The sequence below is a fragment of the Tribolium castaneum genome, chromosome 5 (assembly GCF_031307605.1).
Source record: "Tribolium castaneum strain GA2 chromosome 5, icTriCast1.1, whole genome shotgun sequence".
In the NCBI taxonomy this organism is placed as follows: Eukaryota; Metazoa; Arthropoda; class Insecta; order Coleoptera; family Tenebrionidae; genus Tribolium; species Tribolium castaneum.
Window position 1 is genome coordinate 862,507 of NC_087398.1, and position 23,935 is coordinate 886,441.

The following is a 23,935-nucleotide window of genomic DNA, read 5'->3' on the forward strand; positions in this document are numbered from 1 at the left end:
CATGCACAAAATTGCTTACTTGGTAAACCCCCGATGTATAAAGGCGCCTCGATTTCATCAACCATTGAATTGACATCAGACTGGACCCAACTTTTCCGAACCCCATCAACATTAACAGTCAGTTCGAAGCTCGAGTACAAAGCTGTTAAATTATGCCACTCGTTATTGGCAAGAGTCGCGTCCGAATGGGGGCTATTTGTCACTTTGGAGATAATCCCATTGCCCATATCAATCGTCATGACCACAGCCCCACTTTGCAACTCAACCGACAAAGCTGGACTATTCCCCGGATTTGAGACACTCAGGAGAATACCGTTGGGTTCCCCAGTCTTGAACTCAAACCCCAACTCTAGATATTTATCCACTTTAAAGTCGTATTCTGCAAAAAAAAAATTAATTAAGTCAGTCACAACTTTGCGAACGCACTGTATATCGCGTAAGCGTCGCCCCCGAAATACGCCCCCTCTTCCACGTTTTGGAAACACTGGCCAATGTTGTTGTAAAAAACATTGTTGTTGTTCTTCACCACTTGCAAGTTCTTGTTGATTTTCAACGACCGGATGCAGCCTCTAAACGGTAACAGTTCGTTCCTCTGGAACACAAAATTTAGGCCAAGGCTAAAAATTGAATAAAACAGTACTAATTTTTTGTGAACGTCGTAATGTTCCGAGACGCCTCCAAAATAAAAATCGCCGTTGAAATTGTTACGTTGCGTCCGATCCTTCACTTTCCACTTCTTGTCCACTTTCACAATGATCCTCCAACGTTTTTTACCCAGGATCTGTTCAACGAGGACATGGTGCCACAAACCGTCGTTCAGTCGGTTCGTCATGTTGGTTTTCTTCGGTTTGTGGCCCTGAACACGCAGTCTGATGTCGCCCCCGTGGACTTCCAGCACGGTGTAAAACGTTAGGTTTTTGTGCAACGACTGGAACAATTTTGGGCAAAATGTAATCAAATTAAGTCACGATTTCTTATAGATTATGAGGTTCTGAATTCCAAAAAATATAAAAAATCCATACAAAGTAATCAGATTACATTAATATTAATTCAATTAGTTTTTGGACTTACGTGCGCAAGGAAGAGAAGCCCGTTGGGGTAAAACGTCCGGAACTGGAACTCCATCAGGAGTTTCTTTCCCCCAAATGTGTTTTTGATGAAGACGTAACTGTTCGATTTATCGCCGAATTTGAAGGCTTGCGGCTCCGTTTTATAGTCAGGTGTGCGAAAATAGCGTTCGGTGTTTTGCATAAAGTTCATACATTCGCTCTTGGTTTGAAGAGTCTCAGGGTGGTCGCGACCTATCTGGACCCTTGCGAAAGACTTGACTGTGTTGGTATTGAAAGTAACAGGCCTGGAAACAAACCGTAACTTGGTTGAAATTCAGTTGTAATAACCCACCGATCATCAATAAAAATATCCCGGATGCTTCCGCTGAAATTGCGCCGGTTGTTGGTCTTGTAAGCCCCTAAGTAAACCTTGCGGAATTTCGGATCGTCCAAGGGCTGGGTCCAAGTCATTTCATTCCCGTTCACGCTAACACTGGTCGCGTTAATATTGACAAAGTAGCTGCTATTGACACAGATAGGTGTCTGGAAAGGTAACTCGCTACTTGCCGTTTTGAAAATAAGATGAGCTTTGTCGAGGTAAACATCGATTTCGTCGCCCAAATTCATAACAAAGTGGTTTTCAACGTGAACTGGTCGGAAGTGAAAGGCGAAATTTCGGTAACTAGCTGGAACCCGGAGGTTCACAAAACCGTAACCCGAAAACCACGTCTTGTTCAGCTCCAGCTAAAAACACAAATCAAACAAATGGCACAAAACTCGCCAATTTTACGTTTTGAAGCTGAGGCTCGATGTTGTAAGAGAAGGAGTTCTGGCTGATTACCACCAACTTCTCACTGCTCACTTTCAAATTCCCCAAAAACGAAGTTGTGTCAATCGGGATCTGGTCCTTGAAACTACTCGAAACGCCCCCAATGAACACCTCCGACTTTTTTATTTTGTAGACGTTGGCTTTCGTCAACACTCTCGACTGTTCTTGCGGCTCCTCTTCCGAAGTTAACACATTTAAAGCGTAAGTTTGTTTTTCCCCGCCGTACAACATCGTCACCTCCACTGTGGTGTCTTTGGCGTTATTGTACTTTCCTTTGGACGTAAGTGTGACACTTGTACCATCCACATGGCGTACTTTAAGCTCCACTTTGCCCTCCACGAGATTAAGAGCAACGAAGGACGAAATGTTTGTCGTGTCTTGCGCCACGAAAAGAAGACTGTTTTCGTCAAAAGTCGAAAAGTAGAATTTGAAATTGAGCTGGGTGGGGTTTAGGGCTCTTAGAGAGTCTTTCTGGAGGTGGCGATAGCCGTTACCGGCGAAGAAAACGTCTTCAAGGCCGTCGTTACTCGTGTTTTGGACAAAACCGAGGCACTGTCCTTTAGATTGATTGAATTTCCAAAGACCGATCGTTTGGCCGTTCAAAATTATTCGGTGAATGGCGGCCTCAGTCGAGTTGTTTTTCTCAAAATTGCCGATCTTTAAAGGATGGGTATCTTCAATAAAAAAGGGGGCAATGTTAGAGAGAGTTTTCCGGCCTTTGTCTGAGTCAATCCGGAGGGTGTTAGTGCCAGTCCTGTGCAACAATTTAGAAACAATTTTAAAATAAAAACTACCGACCTTTGAATTGACACCAGATTTGAACTCCCAATACTCGCATTGTGACCATTCCACGTAACTAACACCGTTTCGTCCTCATAATGCAGCGAAATTCTTTGATTCCTGGAATTGGAAATTTCGAACAGATTGCACGTCTTGCACTTGAACCGGATTTTAAGCGAGCGGAAAATATCATTTTGGACCTTGTACAATCTTTCACACTTGGTTATATTGACCCCGTAATCGACCTAAAACCCAGGCATGCATACGCAATTTTTCCTACAACAAGAATTACCGATTCGACTCTTTCGTTCGCGTCCCGAATTTTCTTGGTCAATTGCTCGATTTGTTCTTGAATCATTTTCAAATTATTGTCAGTAGACTTAAACTTATTCGCGTTTAAGTCTTTAGCCTGGTCGGTCGCAGTGTTATTTAAGGAAACGTTGATATTTTCCAGTTCTTTTCGGGTTTTTTTGACCCGCTCCATAAGCTTTGCAATATCTGAGAAAAAGGTTTTGATTAATTACTCTGCATTTATTATTTGTACTGTGCATTTGATTCAACTAACAGTTAAGCCTTCCTACCTCTGGCCGAAGTGAGGTTCAAATAGTTGTAGTAGCTTTTAGTCAACTCATACTGGAGCGAAATGTTCGTGTCCTTCACCCTTTGCTCAATGGAGGCAATCATGGAGGAGACATTCCGTGCGTCATTTTTACTTTTCTTCAATTTGGAAATAACATCGGACTGATTCCTGATGTCCTTCTGGATGTCGCGCAAAAAGGCGTTCAGTTCGTTGTTATTTTTACCGTTGAAGAGGATATCACGTTTCAAATCCTCCAACAGTTCGGAAGTTTTGGCAAATTCATCGGACAGGTTTTTCAAATTCAAAATGCGTTTCTGGATCCGGTCCGAAAAAGCCTTGGCTAGGTTAGTCTTATCGTTGAGGGAGTCGTCACCTGGAGGATACAATTTCTCCAAGGCTTTCAACGTAATGTCCCGCGCCTCCTTCGCCTCACGTCTCGCTTCTTCAATCCCTTTGACGATGTTGTCGTAAGAGGCACTCGCGTTGATTTTCGTCCACTCCTCCGACGTGAAATTGAAAACGGTTTTGTAGAACTTGACCTTGTCTTGTAGCTTTCTGACGTGGTCTCGCACCGAAGATAAAGTATCGTAGAGTTCGTCAAGTTCGTCGTTTTCCAAGTCTTTGGTCGCGTTCTCTAAATCGGTTTTGGCCAAAAGCTGGTAAATTGTTTCCAAGTCGTTAAGCAAGTCGTTCGTAGCATTGATTTTCCGCAACGCATCTTCAATATCTCTAGTGACAATATAATTGTGGGCGTTGATTCGCTCAAGTGTGTCTTGCACGTCCCGGATTCGTTTCCTGTTTTGCTCGTTTTTGGTTTGTGCAAGTTGATTTGTTCTCTCGGTGTTGTCTAACAATTTTCGTAGTTTGGTCAGACGGTGTCTCAGTTCGGCCAATTTTTTCTCAACCTCGCTGGTGTTTATTTCATTGGCGTAGATTTGGTTAACATCATCGAGGAGTTTTTGGCACTTTTTGAAGACATCATCGTACTGGAAAAGAGGTGCTTCGTTCGCTATGTCCGTGATTTCGTCCAGGATTTCCTTAGCTTCACGTAAAGCCTCATTCACGTCGACTTGTGACTTCCCAAACCCGTTCACATTCTCAATTAACGTGTTGACACGATCGTCAAGTTCTTGCACCGTTTTTGACAAAGTTTGGGCTTCTTGTGACATTTCGTTAATGATTTTGGTTTGTTCCGACAAGATTTCGTTACGTTTCGGCAAGTTTTGATTGATTTTTTCGACCCGTTTCTCCATTTCCGGAATATTGGCTTCGTTTATCAGCTTCCTGGCTGTCTCCAAATTATCAAATTGGTAAGAATAAATGTTATGTCTGTCGTTAATCTCCTTAAGGCGGGTCCAAGGCGGCCCTATCCCACCCTTAACACTATCAAGAGTGTCATTAAGACTGTTCGAAAGCTCGTCAATTGTGTGAAACAATATTTGAGTACATTCATCACACGCTAAAATAATTCGTGTTAAAGCGCAAAATTGTAAAAAATCACAAGTACTCACGAACGCAAACGCCGTCCTGGATAACGTTCCGTGAACTGGAACATTTGGAACACTTTTCGCCGGTGAATCCCGGTTTACACTTGCACTGTCCTGTGGTTTTGTCACATTTAAGACTCTCGCTGCCATAGGCGTTGCAGTTGCAAGGTTGGCACGTGCCCCCAGCTTGGGGGTTCCCCCAGTAGTCATTTTCACATTTGTCGCACCGATGGCCCGAATAGCCCCGTTTGCAAATGCAGATGAAGTTATGACGGCCGTTTGGTGTACAATTTTGGGCGAAATTTTGGCTCTCTGAAGGGCACAAACACGGGAGACATTTCCCGGAAGGGTCCATGTAGTGGCCCTCGGCACATAACTCACAATGGGGGCCGGTGGTCGAGTCAGTACAGTTCTGCAGAAATAATAATTAAAATAAATTTTTATTAATTTTTATGATTTACAAGGCAGTGGCCGGTGTTTTTGTCACAAGTGTTTGACCGGTTGTTGCATTGGCACGGTTTGGCGACTCCAATGATCCGGTCAATGTAGTTAAACCCGGGTTCTGTCTCTTTGGGGTAATAGCGGTAATAGCCAGTGCTGGGGTCTTGGCAAGAGGAGGAGGTGTACTTGTTGGGGCAAAGGCACTGCTCGTGCGTTTTGTCCGAAAGGTTTGATTCCTTGTCAATGACAACATCGTGGAATCTGCAACATGAGTTTATTAAATTATAATTAAATGAAAACATTTAACACGCTTTATTTACAAAAATTACAAGTTAAAGAACAAAAAACATAGTTTTCGCCCTAAGAAAAATGTCCATCAACTCACGTCAAGTGTCCGGTTGGGGGTTTGTGTTCGAGTTGGATTTGCGTCACGTTTTGCAAAACCACCAAGAGACACGGTCTTGTCAAGAAACCGTGACATTCATAAGGCAATAGTGTATTAAATTTGAGTTTCCATGATGTTTCCAGAATGTTTACGTAGCCGGAAGGATTGCTGACACTCTCCAAAGTCACGCCGTTTCCGGTTAAATAAACGTTGAAATGTCCGGACTCGTTTGTTGATAGTCTTAAATATCCTCCATAAGACCGGATTAGATCGCCGTGGAATTTGTCCGGAAGTTGCCAACAGGATATTTTGTTGACCTAAATGTGAAATTGCAACAAAAATCGTTCAATCAATTGTACGTACACATTCACGAGGTGGTAATTTCCGAACGTTTGTGCTTCGAATTGGCTCCCAAACGCTCCTGGAAGCCGAGCATTTTGTCGACCTGTTCGAACAGAAACAGTCCAGACAGCCCGCAATATGCGTGGGGAAAATCCCGAAAGTGCCGACTTTACACTTGTTGCAGTGCCTCCCTTCAACATTTGCCTAACAATAAACAAACCACAACATTAGGGGAATCCCTACGACTTTTTTTTAACAAAAAAATTTCATTTCAAATAAATTTATTTGAATACAATTGTAAATTTTTAATCACCTTGCATTTGCACCCATCCTGCGAGCACTTGCAGAGCCCATTGATGCACTCCTCAGGCCTTGTCCCCCCAATATCGCACCCACATTTGCGACAATTGGGGTAATTGTAATAATCAAACGTACATCTGTTACACTTCTCTCCCTCAAAGCCGGTCTTGCAAGAACACCTCCCGGACTCATCACACTGCTGGTTTGAACTTCCAGTTTTGGAACAATCGCACGGCTGGAGTTCAATCAATTATTCTGAAAATTCACCTGCACCCGACTTACCTTACACCCGACTTTCCCTGGCTCAAGATTATAGGCATTTGCGACACAACGGTCGCAATTTGTCCCTGTTGTCAGTGGGGGACAGACGCATTTTCCGGTCTCCGGGTGGCAAATATGTCCTGGCTTTTCGCAAGGGTCGCAAATTTTGCACCCGGTTGCGACGTTTCCGTAGTGTTTGTCTTTGCATGTGTCGCAATTTCGGCCTTCAACCCCCGGTTTGCAGGGGCAAAGCCCCGTTTGGGGGTTGCAGTTGAGGCTGGTTGAGCCGTTGTAGTTACAGTTGCAAGGGGCGCAGCCCGATTTGGTTTTCCAGTAGCCGGGCTTGAAACAAAATGTAGTTTTTGGGGGTTTGGGGTTTAAGGGGGCTTACTTTGCATTTGTCGCATTTAGGGCCGATGTAGTGGGGTTTGCATTGGCATTGGCCTGTTATGGGGTCGCATGCTTGTATTTTAGAGCCCTGTTCGTCGCAATTGCACTCTGGGAAAAAATTAAATGCTTTAAAATTTTTCCAAAAATTGTGCCATATTTCTTGTTTCAAATTTGGATCAATATTTTTCTTTTTATAATTTTGAAAATGTCAGTTTTTTTGGTACAAACGTGTGTAATATGTATTTTTTACTTTTACTAAAAATTACACTGGTTTACAAAATTTCACTTTTTGTCAGTTGTCGCAAATTTAACAGTTGATTCCATTTACTTTTGGAGTGTGGACTTCAGATATGACGTCCAAATTTGGCCATGAGTGCAAGTTTCCATTTTAGAGTATATGGAAAATGATAATATGAGTTACCTATATTTCAAAAACCAGAGGTGATAGAAAAAATCTCTTGGCTGTTTTAAAATCAATATTCAACAGAAAAAAATTGAGGCAATAATTCAGTAAATGACTAAATGACAACTTTAGTTGCCTATATCCCGAAAAGTACAGCTGTTAGAAAAAATTTTTTCGCAGTTTTATAATAAATAATAATAATAATAATAATAATAATAATAATAATAATAACAATAAAGAAAAAATAGACAATAATAAACAGATGAGAAGGTGAAGTCTTGCTTGAGAAAAATAATAGGATTATAAAAAATATAAAAAATAACAATAAATTTGTAAATTACTTAAAATCCAAAAACCAAAAAGAAAAACCATTGCCAGTCTCTCTAAAAATAAGAAAATAGAAAGAATTCTTAAAAAATAAAAGAAAAAATGAACAAAAAAATTTCTTTTTCATTTATTTTTATCATCAACTGGCAAAGTTAATTAAAAAAAGCAAATTCTTAATTTTACTCTTAAAGGTAAACACTGAATTCCCAGAATTAAGAATTCCGATGCTTTTGTTATAAGTTTGTTCTAATTATGTTTTTTATTTTTTAAACCGTACTTTTTTAGGAATAATACAAAATTTGCGTCAGCAATGCAGTTTGTATTTGGCGTTTTTAATTCTTCAATAATTAATTTTGTATTTATTTATGCAGACATCAAGAATGATATAACTTGTTTTTTTTGAGGAGCTTTCGAATGATTCCAAAATTTTTACATTTGACTTGTCTTTCGATTTCGATAAGATCTTTAAATTATTACAAATTACAAAAATACACATTACAAAAATTAAACTGTAAAAGAATCAAGAAAAGTCTGCGGTAAATAATAAATAATTTTGAAAAATCAGAGGAAAAAAGATATTCTGTTGTGGGAAATTTGGGTTGTGGTTGGATGATGACTGTGTGTGATTTATAGTACCATTTAAAAATGATTACGTTGAATAAACCATTGATAAAATCACAATATGAATACCGAAAAGTTTCATCATAAGCGAGCGGAGAAAAACGTTCAAGTGACCGCATTACAAGCCAACACTATCAAAAGTTGAGATCAGTTTGATGCGGCACCGGTGGGATGAATTACTGATTGTTTTCGTTGCTCTTGCTAAACAAACATTCCGTGATATGTTCCTCTGAGGTACAAAAGTGAGTGTTTGTGATGGAAGAGGAATATACTTATTTACCTCACCGCATCAATATTTATTTAGAATTCTGTTAACTCTCCGGAATAACAAAGCGACACAATGAATAGCAAAAATTCTTTTATCGAACCACCATTCACGTCACAGCAATAAATTAGTAGGCAGTACCTCACAATTAAACGAATGTACCTATCTACAAGAAGTCGTGCTGGAGGTTTTACCAATGGATTTTGTTTTACGACGTGAGGACATTAGTAAAGTCATCAGGAGCGGGCTTATGACCTTGTCGTAACAAACCCACACGACTAGAATTAAAAATTCAGCGAGAAAAATCGATCAAAATCTCTGGACGAAATAAAAGGTCGGTTAACCGGTCTTCAACAAAATATTAGTGCGGCGTCCAAATTACAATCTTTGCTAACTTGAGGCGCAAACTGGCTTTTTTCTCGATTTTTGAGCAAACAACTGTGTCATTGAGAGATTGGTGTGTTTGCCCAAGATAACGAATTGGGTCACAAAGGAAATACCTGACAAATTTTGTTGTCTCAATAAAACAATTCATTGGAGAGCCAATTGAGGCAATTAAGCGAAGCCGAAACCACTTTTTCACTTGGATAATTCTCAGTAAAAATTGCGAGAAGATTTTGATTTCATATAAAAGTTTGTTCCAAGTCTTTATCTGTCACGGAATAGGGTCATTACAACGGTTGCGGTTCCTCGTCCAACTTGTCCAACTATTATTTATGAAAGATTGCCCAGTGTCATGTCTGAAAAATATGTTTTTTTAATGAAGTGAAAGGAATACCAATTGGTGTCTCAATCAATAAACATTCGGATGCGCGGAGGTCATCAAATATTTAGTTTATTTGTAACAATTTTAGTGTTTGTTTTACGAAGTTGAGCATTTTATCGGTGTTGGCACTCCTTCGTTTTATTATTTCGACGAGTGTAAAGCGGTCAAACAGTAAATGTATACAGATGGGGATCATTAAATAATCAAATAATGCTCGATGGAAGCTGGAAAAAACAGTTATGGCTGCATTATTATCGAGCTTTGCGTGGATTAAAGCTACCTCCTGATCATTAAATATTGCAAGTTGCAACTAACTTCACTTCTCTATTTTTCAAACTTTCGACCAGCTTTACATTTCACGTACGGACAAACTTATTTGCTCTATTTTGTGGACGAAACTTTGGAGATAATCACCGAAAACTTGCACAATCTCGGATTTTTTTGCAAATTGTCACCTTTTCTTAAAAAGCTTTGCGAATCCGGTTCGTTTGTTCCTCCCGGACCGAACATTAAGCCATTATCCCGGAACTATTGGTCGCAGCTGAATAAATCTTACAGATTTGAAATTCTCGTCCCATTGTACGTAACAAAGGCCGGCTTTTTTATCTTTTTGTCTATAAATCTTCAAACGAACGGGAAAATAAGAAAAGCAAATTCCAAATATTCGTCGATAATTTATGAATTACCCGGAAATCCACATTTTTCGTGACGTTCCGGGCCCAAGTTTTGCCTCAATCGTGATTTGAATCGCAAGAAATGGGAGCTCAGTGAGTCGTAATTTAGCTCTGTTGAACATTTGTGTGTTAAAACCAAATTCTTCGTTTCCAATATTATCATGAGCTGCAGAATGCATTTTTAAAATTACATTTTTTTGTAAAATATATGTTTTTCAGTGCCTATAGACCGTTTTAAAATAAAACATTCGGCTAAATTTAGTGATTTTTCACTTTGTTTCTCAAAAAAAGCTGAAAATACTTCAACCACTATAAAAATGAATAAGTAACTTCAAACATGTGTTTACTTGCTTGAAAAAGAAACTAGCTCTAGCCTCTAGAACGTGCTAAATCGAGCAAAACAGATCAAATAGGAAAGCTTTGGCATGATCTTGCAAAATAAAGCTCGAATGCACAAAATCGCACGAAATAAGCTAAAATAACGGCAGTTATGGATCAAATTTCTCGATTTTACAGTCAGTTTAGCGAAATTAAGGGATTTTTTTATTTTAATCTAAAAAATGTACTTAAATTCTCGAGAAAATACAAAAATAAAGCCATTTTTGGCTTCCTTTTTTAACGAAATTATGTAGTGCTTGAGTTAAGTTTAATTCCAACTTTAATTTTAATTGTCGGTTGAGGAACAATGACAAGAAAATGTGTTTTTTTATTTATTTTCCATACAAAATAACTATGCGATTAAAATACCACCAGTTTGACTTATTTTTGTGCATCTCAGACGTCTTCTGACTAAATCTTGTAGAATAAACAGAATCTGATTAAAAAAAATTCAAACTTCGATTATTATTTATAAGTAAATATTTTTCATTAAATAAACAATAGAGTCGCACATTTCGACATGTTTTAGCCCCAGACCTTGGCTTAGTTAGATAAAATCCCAGACGTAAAAATTTGGAATGGGCTTGTTTGATTCCTCAGTACGTTAAAACAGCGTTTGTTGCCTCCGTGTTTGCTCACGTTTTGACAACTCTGGAGTATAATGAACACACACATTTCCCTAAGCAAATATTTACAAGCTTTTGATTGGTATAAATTGATTTATGAATTGAACCCGAAATTAGATTTGTGCCGCCAGTTTCCAGGAAATCGTCCGATATGATATTATGATTTATGGAGTGGTAACACGTGCATTAGCGACCACGATGTATGAATGGATGAGTTCAATGAATGTAATATGTACTTTCTCTGTACGTTGTAAAACTTGTAATGTTTATCTTTACTCTTCCTGTTCTCATTTTACATTCTTTTTTCTAGCCCTTAACATCCACTTAATTGTTTCATTTATTATCATGTAAGAATTGTAAATGCATAACAGGCGTCGCGAGTTCGTGCACGTGTTGCACATAAATATTATCCCAGCTGTTTTGGAAAAACTAAATCTTGTGGTTTTAATTACGGTGGTGGGTCAATCAATTTAGCGGATGGCTGAATGATCTATCATCGCTCCTATTACCATATAAAGTGCTCAATTACCGCAACTAAAAATAAATTCACCGGCGAACTTTTGGGACTTTTCTATTTTTAGCCGCGGCTCCAAAACGGAATCTCTTATCGCGCTACGTAAATAAGAGGTGGAACGACGCGGAAGTCCTTACATAGCCAGTCGCAGAATTGAGAAAATAGTGAAACCTTTTACGGGCGTCGGAGTCGTCTCGCAGTCGTACGGACACCTCCTCCGACAGTTGGAAGTCGGACAATAGCCACAATAGCTCTGTCTGCAGAAGGTGTAGTAACAGTTGCTGTAGTTCTGGTAGTAGAGCTGAGCGTAGCGTCTGCACCTCTGTGCCTTCTTGGCTTTGCGTTCGCTGTGCCTAATTTTGGCGTTTTGCAAAAACAGTTCCGTGTTTCGCTCGTGCTCGTCCAAAGTCGAGTAGAAATTCCGGAGGTGATTCCGGCGCGGCTCCACTCCACCGAGAGCCAATAGGACCACACTCACAACGAGCAAAACGTTCGTCCTCATGTTAAAACACCCCGCGTTCTGTTTCCGGAAAAGGCCACCATCCTGTACCAAAAAGTACGGGATTTTTCACCGAGAGCTAGTACATCTCTTCGCCACGAGTTGCGAGATTGAACTGAAGCTGTATCGCGTGTGCCTCCGCGATTAAGTCGCGAGCTAGGTGCCCACATATTAATATTAAACCTGTGAATGGATGCAAATGGCAACATGGATAAATTTAAACGGGACATTGTGATTTATTCGGACCGAGACGAGTCTATTTACAATTTATCGGGACGTGGTAATGAGCTTGGAGGCGACCCTGAACGTGTTGAGTTAATTTCTTCGAATATTAATTGGAGGAGCCGTGGGTGTTCGCTCGGCTTGATGATAGCTCGGAGAGATGTGTGGAAGAAAAAATGGGAGAGAGCGCAGCGAATGCAGGAATTTTCACTCTGCGATCAACGATGATACGAAAAAAGCACTTCTTCATTCTTTTATGGCTCGCTATTTTCGTTGAGTAGAAACGGAAATTTAAACATTTTAAAACAACAATTCAAAAGAAATAGAAACTAATCATTAAACAATGACCGGCTCATTTGCACAAAGAAAAGGAGGGCAATAGTGAAAATTATAAATAAGGAGAAAAGTTGTACTTTATTATGTGGTAAACTTTTGATTGGTAATAAAGATTTTTATTATAATTTCTTTTTAATGCCTTGCTACAAATAACAGCCATCATTAATTCCTTCATTCCCTTCATTTTCTAATAATTAATTATTGTTTACCGCATCCCTACTTTTTTTTCCTGGCAAGAACGCTCTAAACCTCCACGTGGTTCTTGCTGGACAAATTAGTTATTAATCTGACCAATTAGAACATTCCTTAAATAAAATAAGTATTGCTGATTGTTTTTTACAACCGTAAAGTCATGTTAAAACACTTCTTGTATTCTATATTATATTGCGGAGAGCGTATGAAATGTAGATTTGTCGAAAAAGTAACTGATTGGTTAATTAATTAAATAAATTAATGCAGTAAAGTAAAATTTTTGCAAATCCTTTTTTACAATTGTAACGTGTTGTGTATTATTTGGCGCCAGCTTGAAAAAAATTACTCCAACTAAAATGATACTGGAAGAGATGGCGCTTTTGTTGAAACGCGGCTTAAATTCTTGAAACGTTGTGTTCACCCAAGTATGGATAAATCTTATCTCAAATTGTATTAGATCGTGCTGAAATAATAGGTACTTAACTATTTTCTAGGTTGTTAAGTATTGTTTTGAAACAAGTCTGTTATAAAGTTTTAATCTCCTTTATTAGTCTCTGTCGATATTAATTTCCTTCGGTGAACAACAAGGTGGTCTTGTGATAGTCGCAGTGAAACAAATTTTTGTACACTGTACATAGTCAAAAGTAAATTAGATATTCAAAACCCAAATCTTCGCTCGGCTGTGAACAAATTTATAGCGGAGAAAACATTACGCTGACAAGAATTTCTCCCTAAATCAAGAAGTTATTGCATAAAACTTGTCTGTTGGTATGTGGTATCATCCGCACTCGCTCCTAATAAAATGTCTAGTGCATTTGCAAAACTAGTCGCAATGAGAAGCCAACGTTTTATTAAAATTTTAATAAAAAGGTATTTTTATCCAGCCATAACAGCAAATGTATACAAAGTTTTTATAGTCCGAGACTAAATATTCGCTTATTTATTGATTTTTTCAATTAGGCTCTTATTCGCTTCATTAGTTCCGCGTTATTGTTTATGAGTGCTACTAGTCTAAAAATAGTGTTGACAAATGTGCCATCTGATAGATAACAGACCGGATGGAAGTACACAACTTATTGCATATGCTGATTTTTTAAACACTGTGTTTGTTTATAAATGTAAAGTCTCTCAGAGAGAAGCAACAATTGTCCTACCTTTGCATCCCGTTTCCGACAACCCATAATACGCGTTCTGGCAAGCGTCACAGTAGAACCCATCGACTCCAGGCTTGCAGTCGCAAAGTCCGGTGTGTTGGTCACAAATCGGGGATGTCGATCCAATCTTGTTGCAAGCACACGCCACACACAGGCCGGTCACATTGCCATATCCAGGCTGTTGGAAAATTAAAATAAATTGCAAAAATTGCCCTTTTTCCTTGAGATTCCACCACAAAATCCCCCATTGAGTATTCAAAAGATACTAAACTACTGACCCGACCTGAGCTGAGATCTAAAGCTGTTCAGTTTGCTCTAAATTTTGTCGGAATATTAAATTTTCATTTAATTTTCGGTCTAATTATATTTTTTTTGGTCTCTTTTACTAGAAATACGTGAAGTATTACCTGACTTGACCTGACCTGACCTGACCAAAAATCTCAAATTGCTCATTTTGTACTAAATTTTGCTGGAATATTGAATTTTTATTTGTTTTTTCAATATTATTTTTATTTAATAACTAAGTCCTTGAAGAAAGTATAATAACAATAATAATAATAATAATAATAATAATAATAATAAAAAGGGCAAATACTTAACTTAATAACTTCTCTATAGTTCGATTTTATGAAAGGATTTTTAATAAATAAAAGTTTTTATTTTTCTCGTTTTGTTGTTTGTCTATCTGTTTTATATTTTAGGAGTCAAATTTAAGAAGGTTCCTGTAGTCATAACAAGTTAAAATTTTGCATACACATGTAATAAAAATAACGATATTAACGTCTGAAAGTTTCAGTCTTAAACTGCATATACATACACTTTAATATACAAAACAAATAAAAAGTAAAAAAATAAAAAACTTTTTTAGAAATTAAAAAAGCACTAAAAAAGAAAAAATAAATTTTGGTTAAAGTTTGCAGTTGACAGCTTCCAAAGCTTTTAAATCATTTTTAATTTTTTTTCTACATTTTAAAAAATATTTTTTGAACTACCTCACACGTGTTACACGTCCTCTCAGTGAACCGTTCCCGACACTGGCACTGTCCAGTCTCTTGGTCACAATTTTTGGAGAGTGATCCAATAGTGTCACACTGGCATGGAATACAGTTGGACATAAGAGCATCTCCGTAATAGCCCGGTTTACATTTTTCGCAGCGCCAGCCTAAAAAAATAGTCATAAGGGAAGCAACAATTTGGTTCGCACCTTCAGTGTTTCCTTTGCAGTTCAAGCACTGTCCTGTGACTTTATCACACGGACTTCCGTTGCAATCGCACGGCTTGCAAACGTTCCCCAACTCCATCGGATTACCAAAATAGCCATCGTCACATCTGCAATAAAAATCGTCCTTAATTGTGCTAAATTTAATTTGGGATATGGAATACATTTCGCAGTGGTCGCCCGTGTATCCCTTCGGACACTGTGTGCAGACGTAGCTCTCCTCCTCGCTGTCCTCATTTAAATAATCCAACTGGCAGCTCGGGCTGAAATTATTTTCGTCATTTTCCAAGGGACACGCACATTTTTTGCAGGCTTCCTTCGTTCCTCGCAGCGGATTACCATAAAACCCCGGTTTACATCTTTCGCAGTTTTCACCAGTGGTATTATGTTGACAAAAGCATTCGCCTGTGTCGGGATTACAAGTTTCCGAGTGTCCGTTACAATCGCATTTCGCACAATAACTTTCGGCGTTTGTCTCGATCCGGACGTGGCCGAAGGCGCACATTTCGCACGATAATCCCGCGTATCCTGAAGGACACAGACACTTTTCCACTTCGTGGGCCGACTGGCTGTCAGCACGCATCGTTGCTTCCTCGAGTAAGGATTCGATTTGGTCGGTGTGAAACGTCGCTCGTAACAGTATATGACTGATGTTTGACAACACACGCAGAAATTCGCTCCGAGAAACGGACAAGTTTGAGTCCAAATGGTACCAGTTGCTCTCTTTCAAGCGTATCTCAAAGGTCGCGTTTGAGACAGTCAGGGATTCGTTCCCATGGGCGATTTTCAAACCGTTCGGACCCACGATTATCATATTGGGGCCCATGGTGGGCTTGCCACTCGTGTCACCCCGCATTATCACCCAGTGGACTTTAAAAAGAAAAACCGAGCCGTAATACTCCAGTTTATTGCTCAAATACACCTCTGGTGCTAGCCAGTACAAGGATTCAGAAGTGGAAAACTCGTAGCTTCCCATCGAAAAAATGCCCTTGAAGTCCCATATGGGTTTACTGACTTCCGAAATTTTCTGGTTCGTTGTTAACCAATTCTCGAGGGTTTGGATCTTAAAAGGGGGAAACTGGGTCAGTTTTTTTAAAGGAGAAATGTTGTACAGTCACGATCGTAAAGAATGATACCCCTGTGAGCCCCTATGAATTAATTAATGTAATTAATTTACTCAAAATTATTAAAATTGTTTTACAATATATTTTTAAGATTCATCGTCATTCATTCAAATAAAGGCTTTGTTTTAACTAAAATAAATGCTCAAATTTTTTATAAAGCAATAATCCAATGAACCTATTAAATTGACATTATCATTATTATTATTATTATTATTATTATTATTATTATTATTATTATTATTATTATTATTATTATTATTATTATTATTATTATTATTATTATTATTATTATTATTATTATTATTATTATTATTTCGGAATTGTGATAAGTTGAAAACTGACGTGGAAAACTCTCGTAGTTAACATTTATGCAAAAAAATGCCAATCTGGAGTGAGTTCTGTTGGTCTTAAATTTGATTGGTTGCACATTTTTTAAACGATTGGTAGGTTATTAGGGCCAATGACGATAATTCCCTTGCAAATTCTGTGCAATGAAACTGGTTTTTCAATGTTTATTGGCCGCAGTACGAGTTTAAGGGACAAAAAACGTAGCGATTGCAGTTAATCCCGCCCACTTTAGACAAACACCTAATTACAAAATGGTGAGATTTTATTTCTCAATTATAATTTTTCTGCGACGCTTGAAAATTCTAATAAGGTCTTAGAACCCGTTCACATAACTTTATTTGCAATCAAATTAGTCTTCAGTACATCATTTTGAGTAAATTAATTACAATTATTAAATTAGACGATAGGTTGGGTTTATAAGGGGTACAATTCTTTTAGAGCGTGCCTGTACCTGTTTGGGGGTGCCTGTGGCCGCTTCGCACAAATTCGTCATTCCGGAGCAGTAGCAGGGCGTGCACCCGTCCGGATTTTCGCTCCGGAGGGCGAAAAACCCGGACTTGCAACGGTCGCAAAATTTCCCTTCAACATGATCCTGTGAAAAGTTTTAGTTTTGAATGTAGCTTTGAAGCTTGCGATCTTCACCTTGCACAGACAGTCCCCCTCGCAGTCGTCCGTGCGCTGCGCCCCCCTGGGGTCGCAAGGGCACGGCTCGCAGGAGGGCCAGCCCTTGAAGCCTTTGGCGCACTTGTCGCATTTTTCGCCCTCATATCCGGGTAGACAATGGCAATTTCCGGCTTGCTCCCCTTCCTGTGTGCATGTACCGGCCGATCCTGGAAGTTCACAGTCACATTTTAAGCAGGGTTTGTCCGCATAAATTACAGTTCCATAAGGTCGATAATACCCCGGCAAGCAGCGTTCGCAATTAATACCGGTTGTGTGTGCCTGAAATAGTGAGATCGAGAGATGAAAAAGAAGAGTTAAAAGGTCGATTTCTTACTGTACAATTATCACAGACTCCTCCTCCTTGGTAATTGCCGTTTATGTCCATGCTGAGGCCCGCTTTGTCCACGGACTCGTCGTAGTGGCAGGACGTTGCATGGCCGTGACAGTTGCAGGGGAGGCATTGACGGGCGTCCCGGGATGAGCCGGGGCCCCATTGACGCTGGTTGTACATGGGGCAGCAGCGGTCGCAGTTGGGGCCGCACGTGTGGTGGGCGCACTCACACTCAGGGTGCTGATGAAAAAAATATCGTAAAACCACAAACACTTACTCAAAATTCAAGTTTACAGTTTCATTCAAAAATTTACAAGTTTGGAGCATAACTACGACTGTAATCAATGACAGATCTTGATATTTTAAAATAAAAAAAATAATATATAAATATTTTCTCGCTTGTGTACCCAAATTTATCTTTAGAACCAGAGTGATCACTGATTAGTGAACAAGACCCTCTAATATATTTTAATTAAGCGAAAATATCACCATTTTTGATCCAATTCGTGTTTTTTACAATTATTAATTAAGGGTTAAAGGGTTGGTAATTTTAACCATGAAGAAATGCAGAAAAATTCTGGAGTACATAATACTGGTAAAATAATGTTAATTTTGATGTACGAGCTTTCCAAGTTTAGTGATTTCATAAGTACTTCTCAAAAATATTTTCGATCCAGTTCGACGATTTCTCCACCTCCTCTTTTTGAGTTTTTGCAAAATAGTTGTAAAAAATTGTGGTCAAATAATTGGAAAATACATAAATTGATGTTGTTTTGGAATTTTTTGCTCTATTTTTTAACAAAATTTCTCTAAATAATTGCATTTTTGCGTTAAAATAGTACATAAAAAATACAAAAAAAACACATTTTTTGACCTGACCTGACCTAATCTACGACCATTTATGTAGTAAAATTTAGTAATTTCGTCTTCCGAGTAAAAAAATTTCAAAAAAACATGTTAAGCGCTCGAAAAAGATAAGTGTACCTATACTTATTTACCTACATTTGCCCAACGATTCGGCAATTTGACGAAGTTTTGCGAAATAATTGAAAAAAAAATGTTTATAAACGCTCAAAAAATGCAAAAATTGCTCTCGTTTTGTGATTTTTTGGTTTATTTTTAACAAAATTTCTCTAAATTATTACACTTCTGCGTAAATAATGTGCAAAAACACTCAAAAATGGAAAAATTATGCCATTTTTGACCTAATAGTCATTTTCCCTACTGATTTAAACATGTTAGGTGCTTGAAAAAGGCAACTTTTTGACGAAATTTTGCGAAATAATTGAGTCCAAAAACGTTCATACATTCTGGAAAAATGCAAAAAAGAATATAGTTTGTCGAATTTATAGCCAATTTTTAACGAAGTTTCAAGAAATAACATACAAAAAAACGGTAAAATAATTTCAATTTTGACCAAATTTCCTGAAATTTTGGCTAAACAAAATGAAATTTTAAACCCTTTTTTGACATTTATTCGTCTATTATATTTTTATTTTTTCTGATATCATGCTCATGACAGTCACAATGCTGCTCACGTTTTTTTATTTCTTTCGTAAGACATTGGATTCATATGTCAGATAAATATCTGCCTACGTCCTTTTATTAGGAATTTTAATTAAAACAGTTGAGTTACAATTATAAATAGGTAGGTGTTCTGTCTCTTGATGTTCAAATTGGACTTTCATAAGCATCCTTTGACTTGTTAAAACACGAAAATATGGCTTGAGCGTTTCTGGAAAGGACAGGAATTTATCAGAGCTCCTCGTATATCACCGGGCGGCCCTAATTTAGGCTAATTAACCGAAACGGGTAAACAATAGAAGATCGCCGATATATATTTGATAACTATCGAACAATACCAAATACAGTATTCCTATGTACGAGCAACTTGTCGCTGGCTATTCTCGGAAAGGTACCAGCTTTCTTCTTATATGGTGTGTCTGGACGGAGTTTTAAATTGATTAAATGCCGATTGTGTGGTTTTTGCAATTGTAAAAAAGCGTTTCAGCCGCGAATTTCAGTCGCTTTATCGCAGCTGAAATTTGAAATTTCGTTCCATCACAAGTGTGACAAGCCAACTCATCATACCTGGACCGGTTCTCCGAGACAAGTTATGATAATAAAATTATTATTAGATCTAATTTGAAATGTAAACCTACCCCGGAAGCCACATTATGCCGGCAGTTTTCAGCGTGTCCATTACAGACGCAATAGCCCACTATGCTGATGTCCCTAATGGTGTAGAACAGTTTTTTCTCCTTTAGAATGTCCTGGGAGAACCAGTAGGGAAGAGGCTCGACTGTGCCTCTCAGTCCCATCAGACGTAAGCGGACGTAACGGGCTTTGGTGAACTCCAGCAGCTCCGGACTGGATTCGTTGGCTCCGGGACGGCCGTTGATCAGAGATGTGTGAATCTGATTAATAAAGACGGGCGGAAATTGCTTATTTTCTTCCCTAGTGGCTGTTAAATTGTTTACCTCGCCGTTTTCCATCGGTGTCAGTTTGGAGTAGAACGAGGTGCAGATGATTTCAGTGTCGGTGAAGTAGTGGGGTTTGCCCTTTGTTCCAGGAATCCCGAAACGTTCGAAACATTCCTTGTCATTGCGGGCAAAGTATTGCCAAGGTTCGTAATTTTTGCCCTCGAGGGAACGCTCCAGAATCCAGGTTCCGGGACGGAGGGAGTTCGCAGATTTGATTATGATGTCAGTGATTTGATATATCTGTGAAATAAAACCTCTAAATTCTAAATTCCGACTTGAAAGCTTCGCTCAAATCAAGTTTCGATATTAGCCAAACATTTATTAAAAATACTTAGAAAGAAAAGGTGCAAAAATATAAAAAACTATTTTTAAAATTCGTCGTTTAAACAAAGTTTAATACTCTATTATGTTTTTAGAACCCCCTCGAGTTGCTCATTTTACATATTATATCGATTTTTCACAAGAATTAAAAATTTAAAATTTTTTGCCTAAATTTAGGGTAGTCATTTGTCATAGTGGAAAATTTTATCCAACAAAAAAATTCATAACTCAAAAACTAAAAGTCGTAGAGCAATGCGGTTTGTTCCATTGGATTCAGCGGCTCATTTTCTGTATTATACGAACTTTTCATGAGATTTAAAAAATTTATTTTTTTTTTGCTAAAATTTCCTGAGTAATACACATACCTTCATAAAAATAAAAAAAAATAATTTTTTTTAAAATTCGTTTTATCATACTTTTTCGTATTTATATATGCCTTTACAACTCTCTAGAGTTGTTAAAAGTTCAAAAAAAGTCCATTTGTTCGATTTTTTTATGTTTGATTTTTTCAATTTTCGTCGCAATTTTTGTCGATTTTGGGTACCCGGAACATTTGTTGAGCAATAGCTCCGGAACTATCAGAGATAACCCCATGAAGTTTACTATCGTTGGAAAGCTCTTTGAATTATCTATTTTTTTCAAAAAAAATTATTGATCTCCGACTAATAGTTTTTGAGCAAATTGCAGATAAATGCAAAAATTGGTAAAATTTTAAAAAATTCATAACTAAAAAACTATTGGGAATTTGGCAATTTTTTCGATGCCAATCGATTCCCCGGATCATTTTGCATAGGTGCGGATGAAAACAGTTCCACTTTTTCGAATAGTTTCGAATAACCGTATAAAATAGACCGCAACGTTGTAGACCCTGTATATTGGTAATTGCTAATGCATCATGAAGGAGTACCATCCCACGTCCAGTACGACAACGACCTTTTTCAATAGCATGCCATCAGTCTTGTAATTTAATAATTAAGATAATGGCCATGTTGTAATAAAATCTGGGCAAATTCAGATGGTTATAATTAAATATTTCACGGTTTAAACTCCAAGACGAGCGATGAAAGTTGTTAAGTGACCACTAGAGATTGTAATTGCGTGTAAGAGATACGCCAGAACAAGGGTGTCCGGACCACACACACAATTTCCACGAAAATGATGAAAAAATTACAAATACAAAATAACTTGATACACCCGGAGATAATAGCTTATGATGACTTATTCTCGTGTCGTAAGCCACAATAGATGATTATCTCCGAGTTTATTTTGTCTTGGGATTAATCTGTGATGATGGCACTCATCTTATTTCGAAACCAAAGTCTGGTAAAGTGGCCCACTATCAGGAACCGGATTCCTTTCAGGGATCAAACAACCTATAAGCGAATGCTTCCGTTAATTATCTAGCCCAGGTGTCACCCGAAAATGTGAATTTGTCGTTTTTTGACTTTCTCAGCCTTTTGTGTTCTCGGCCGTGTTGATGACCCCGATTAACTTAACCGCGTTTCTGGCTTAGTGGGATTTTGAGAATACGAGGCTGTATAAAATGACGGATAAAATTCTTAAGTCTTGTGATGGCAAGCACTCTGCCAGAATACGACTGCTACATACCAATCAGGGCTGGAGGGTGGCTGCCACGTTTATTTTAGAGTCAAGCAGCGTAGCCGTCCTTTTCTGGTCGACAGATATTTACCGTTTTACAAATGTTTGACTCAAACAAGAATTAACACCCAGTTGCTCCTCTAAGCCACCGATTCCACGAAAAAAGGAATTTTCACAATGGAATGCCATCGGCCACATTGATACTACATTTAAAGCAGCAAAAAAAACACTGAAATTTGTTATAACAAATAAAAAATAAAAAATTATTAAGTACTGCAAACAACTTATACTTATAACTTATAATTCTAACGTTGTGGTGAAATGGTAAAGTTTCATTCAAGCTGTATTTGTAAAGTTTAAAGTTTTAATATTGTCATGTATTTTCAATCCATTACTAAATTAATTAAATTAAAAGCTGTAGTCGTCTAAGGTTTAAATTAACTGTACACACAACAACAGTTTTTTTGTCATGGCAAGTGGGGGTTTTTGAGTGTAGCTTTGTGTGTTCTTCTCCTGTCAATAGCTTCCCAAGTGGCACTCAAAAAGGAGGAAATGAAAACAGAAATATTTACCAGAAATACATAGAAATAGTTGCATGTAATTCGTGTAAAATTTATATAATTCAGCAAATAAAAAGGGAGAGGCCGCAGAATTCAGTTTTTTAGTCAAATTTTCACCTAAAATATTTTACTCTAATATTTGTTTTTCTGTACAATTGTTTCCAGATAAAAACAAGAAAAAAAAAACTTGATTTTTGGTCTAAGAACTTCAAAAAATAATGTAATTTTTGACATAATTCTGTGCTTTATTGGCTTACTTTTTAAGACATATGTTTGATTATCTTTGACCAAATTTGGTGATTTTCCGTTCAAGTTTAATAAGAACAAGAAAAAAAACTTTATTTTTGGTCTAAAAACCTGTTCAAATCCTCAGACCTTGCAAAAATAATGTCATTTTTAACATCATTTCTAACTTATTGGCTTATTGTATAAGAAATTTTGCGCAATCATTAAATTTTTGCTAAATAAACGCTTAGAAATGGTAAATTTTTGGTCATTTGGTGATCTTTTTGTTCTAGCTTAATAAAAACAGAAAGAAAAACTTGATTTTTGGTCTAAAAACGTGTTTAAATCTACAAAAGAATTCTAGAATGAAGAATTTTGATAAAAATGAGATTATTATTTAGAACAAAATCCAAGTTTTTTTCCTGTTTTTATTAAACTAGAACGCACAAATTAGCAAACTTAGTCGAAAATTACCAAAAATTTACCTTTTTCTAAAGTTTTTTCGTATTTTTTACTTAAGTTCTTAATTGTTTGGTTAATAAGTTTTAAGAAGTTTTTAGTAGTTTCAATTCTTATTACAGAAAATTGACGATGAGTAATGGTGGAAAAATCCTAGGTAATACAAAATACAGAAAAATGTCTTTGAAAAAAGTCAACAACAATGTAATGTTATAGAAAAATATGGAGTAATAACTAGGTTTTTTAAAAAACAGAGAGTTTTGAAATAAATAAAGGGTAATTTTTTAATAGATATCGTAGAAAATAGAGGAGGTATTTAAAAATCTAGTGCTCGTTTGGTGACATTATAACTGGGTTTACAACTTTATTCAAATAAATTAATTGAAAAAATTAATTATTGATTTTATAGAAAATCAACTGATGAAAAAAATGAAGTTAAAAGCAAATACAAATTTATTTATTTGTTTTTATCAGACTGTATTGCTTGAAAATTTGATAAAAATTAGACTTTTTTAACTGTTAATTAAAACACCACTTTCCCTAAAATTTTTCGAAAGTTTAGAATAATCTTTGAGGTGCCATAAGAGTGATACTATTTAAAATTTGGAAGAGGGCTTAAGTGCTACAAATTCCCTCTGTCAAAAGAACTGTCTTTTTTTCGGAGTTTAATTTAATTTTTGAATCAACCAATCCATTTTTTTTAATTTACTACACTGCCCAATCTTTAAAAAAAAGCTAAATTTTTTCTTTGAGTGCAGTGGCGTTTTCAATTTTTCGCTAAT

General features: G+C 37.3%; 1 protein-coding gene across 1 annotated transcript in view; it reads right to left on the reverse strand.

Moving 5' to 3' along the window:
• The window catches only part of wb (wing blister), a 28,502-nt gene that overhangs the window by 400 nt on the left and 4,167 nt on the right, over nucleotides 1-23,935 (reverse strand). The window contains exons 3-27 of the mRNA XM_008195866.3: nucleotides 19,987-20,229; nucleotides 19,669-19,923; nucleotides 17,510-17,746; nucleotides 17,155-17,454; nucleotides 16,964-17,104; nucleotides 15,205-16,103; nucleotides 15,026-15,150; nucleotides 14,814-14,983; nucleotides 13,822-13,999; nucleotides 6,846-6,952; nucleotides 6,476-6,796; nucleotides 6,207-6,428; nucleotides 5,915-6,097; nucleotides 5,552-5,868; nucleotides 5,187-5,427; nucleotides 4,750-5,137; nucleotides 3,240-4,697; nucleotides 2,951-3,156; nucleotides 2,677-2,903; nucleotides 1,840-2,632; nucleotides 1,402-1,793; nucleotides 1,072-1,354; nucleotides 641-928; nucleotides 427-592; nucleotides 20-379 (exon numbers count right to left, since the gene is read on the reverse strand). Coding sequence (XP_008194088.1) covers nucleotides 20-379; nucleotides 427-592; nucleotides 641-928; nucleotides 1,072-1,354; nucleotides 1,402-1,793; nucleotides 1,840-2,632; nucleotides 2,677-2,903; nucleotides 2,951-3,156; nucleotides 3,240-4,697; nucleotides 4,750-5,137; nucleotides 5,187-5,427; nucleotides 5,552-5,868; nucleotides 5,915-6,097; nucleotides 6,207-6,428; nucleotides 6,476-6,796; nucleotides 6,846-6,952; nucleotides 13,822-13,999; nucleotides 14,814-14,983; nucleotides 15,026-15,150; nucleotides 15,205-16,103; nucleotides 16,964-17,104; nucleotides 17,155-17,454; nucleotides 17,510-17,746; nucleotides 19,669-19,923; nucleotides 19,987-20,229 — 8,500 coding nt within the window. The remainder of the gene's footprint in view (nucleotides 1-19; nucleotides 380-426; nucleotides 593-640; nucleotides 929-1,071; nucleotides 1,355-1,401; nucleotides 1,794-1,839; nucleotides 2,633-2,676; nucleotides 2,904-2,950; nucleotides 3,157-3,239; nucleotides 4,698-4,749; nucleotides 5,138-5,186; nucleotides 5,428-5,551; nucleotides 5,869-5,914; nucleotides 6,098-6,206; nucleotides 6,429-6,475; nucleotides 6,797-6,845; nucleotides 6,953-13,821; nucleotides 14,000-14,813; nucleotides 14,984-15,025; nucleotides 15,151-15,204; nucleotides 16,104-16,963; nucleotides 17,105-17,154; nucleotides 17,455-17,509; nucleotides 17,747-19,668; nucleotides 19,924-19,986; nucleotides 20,230-23,935) is intronic.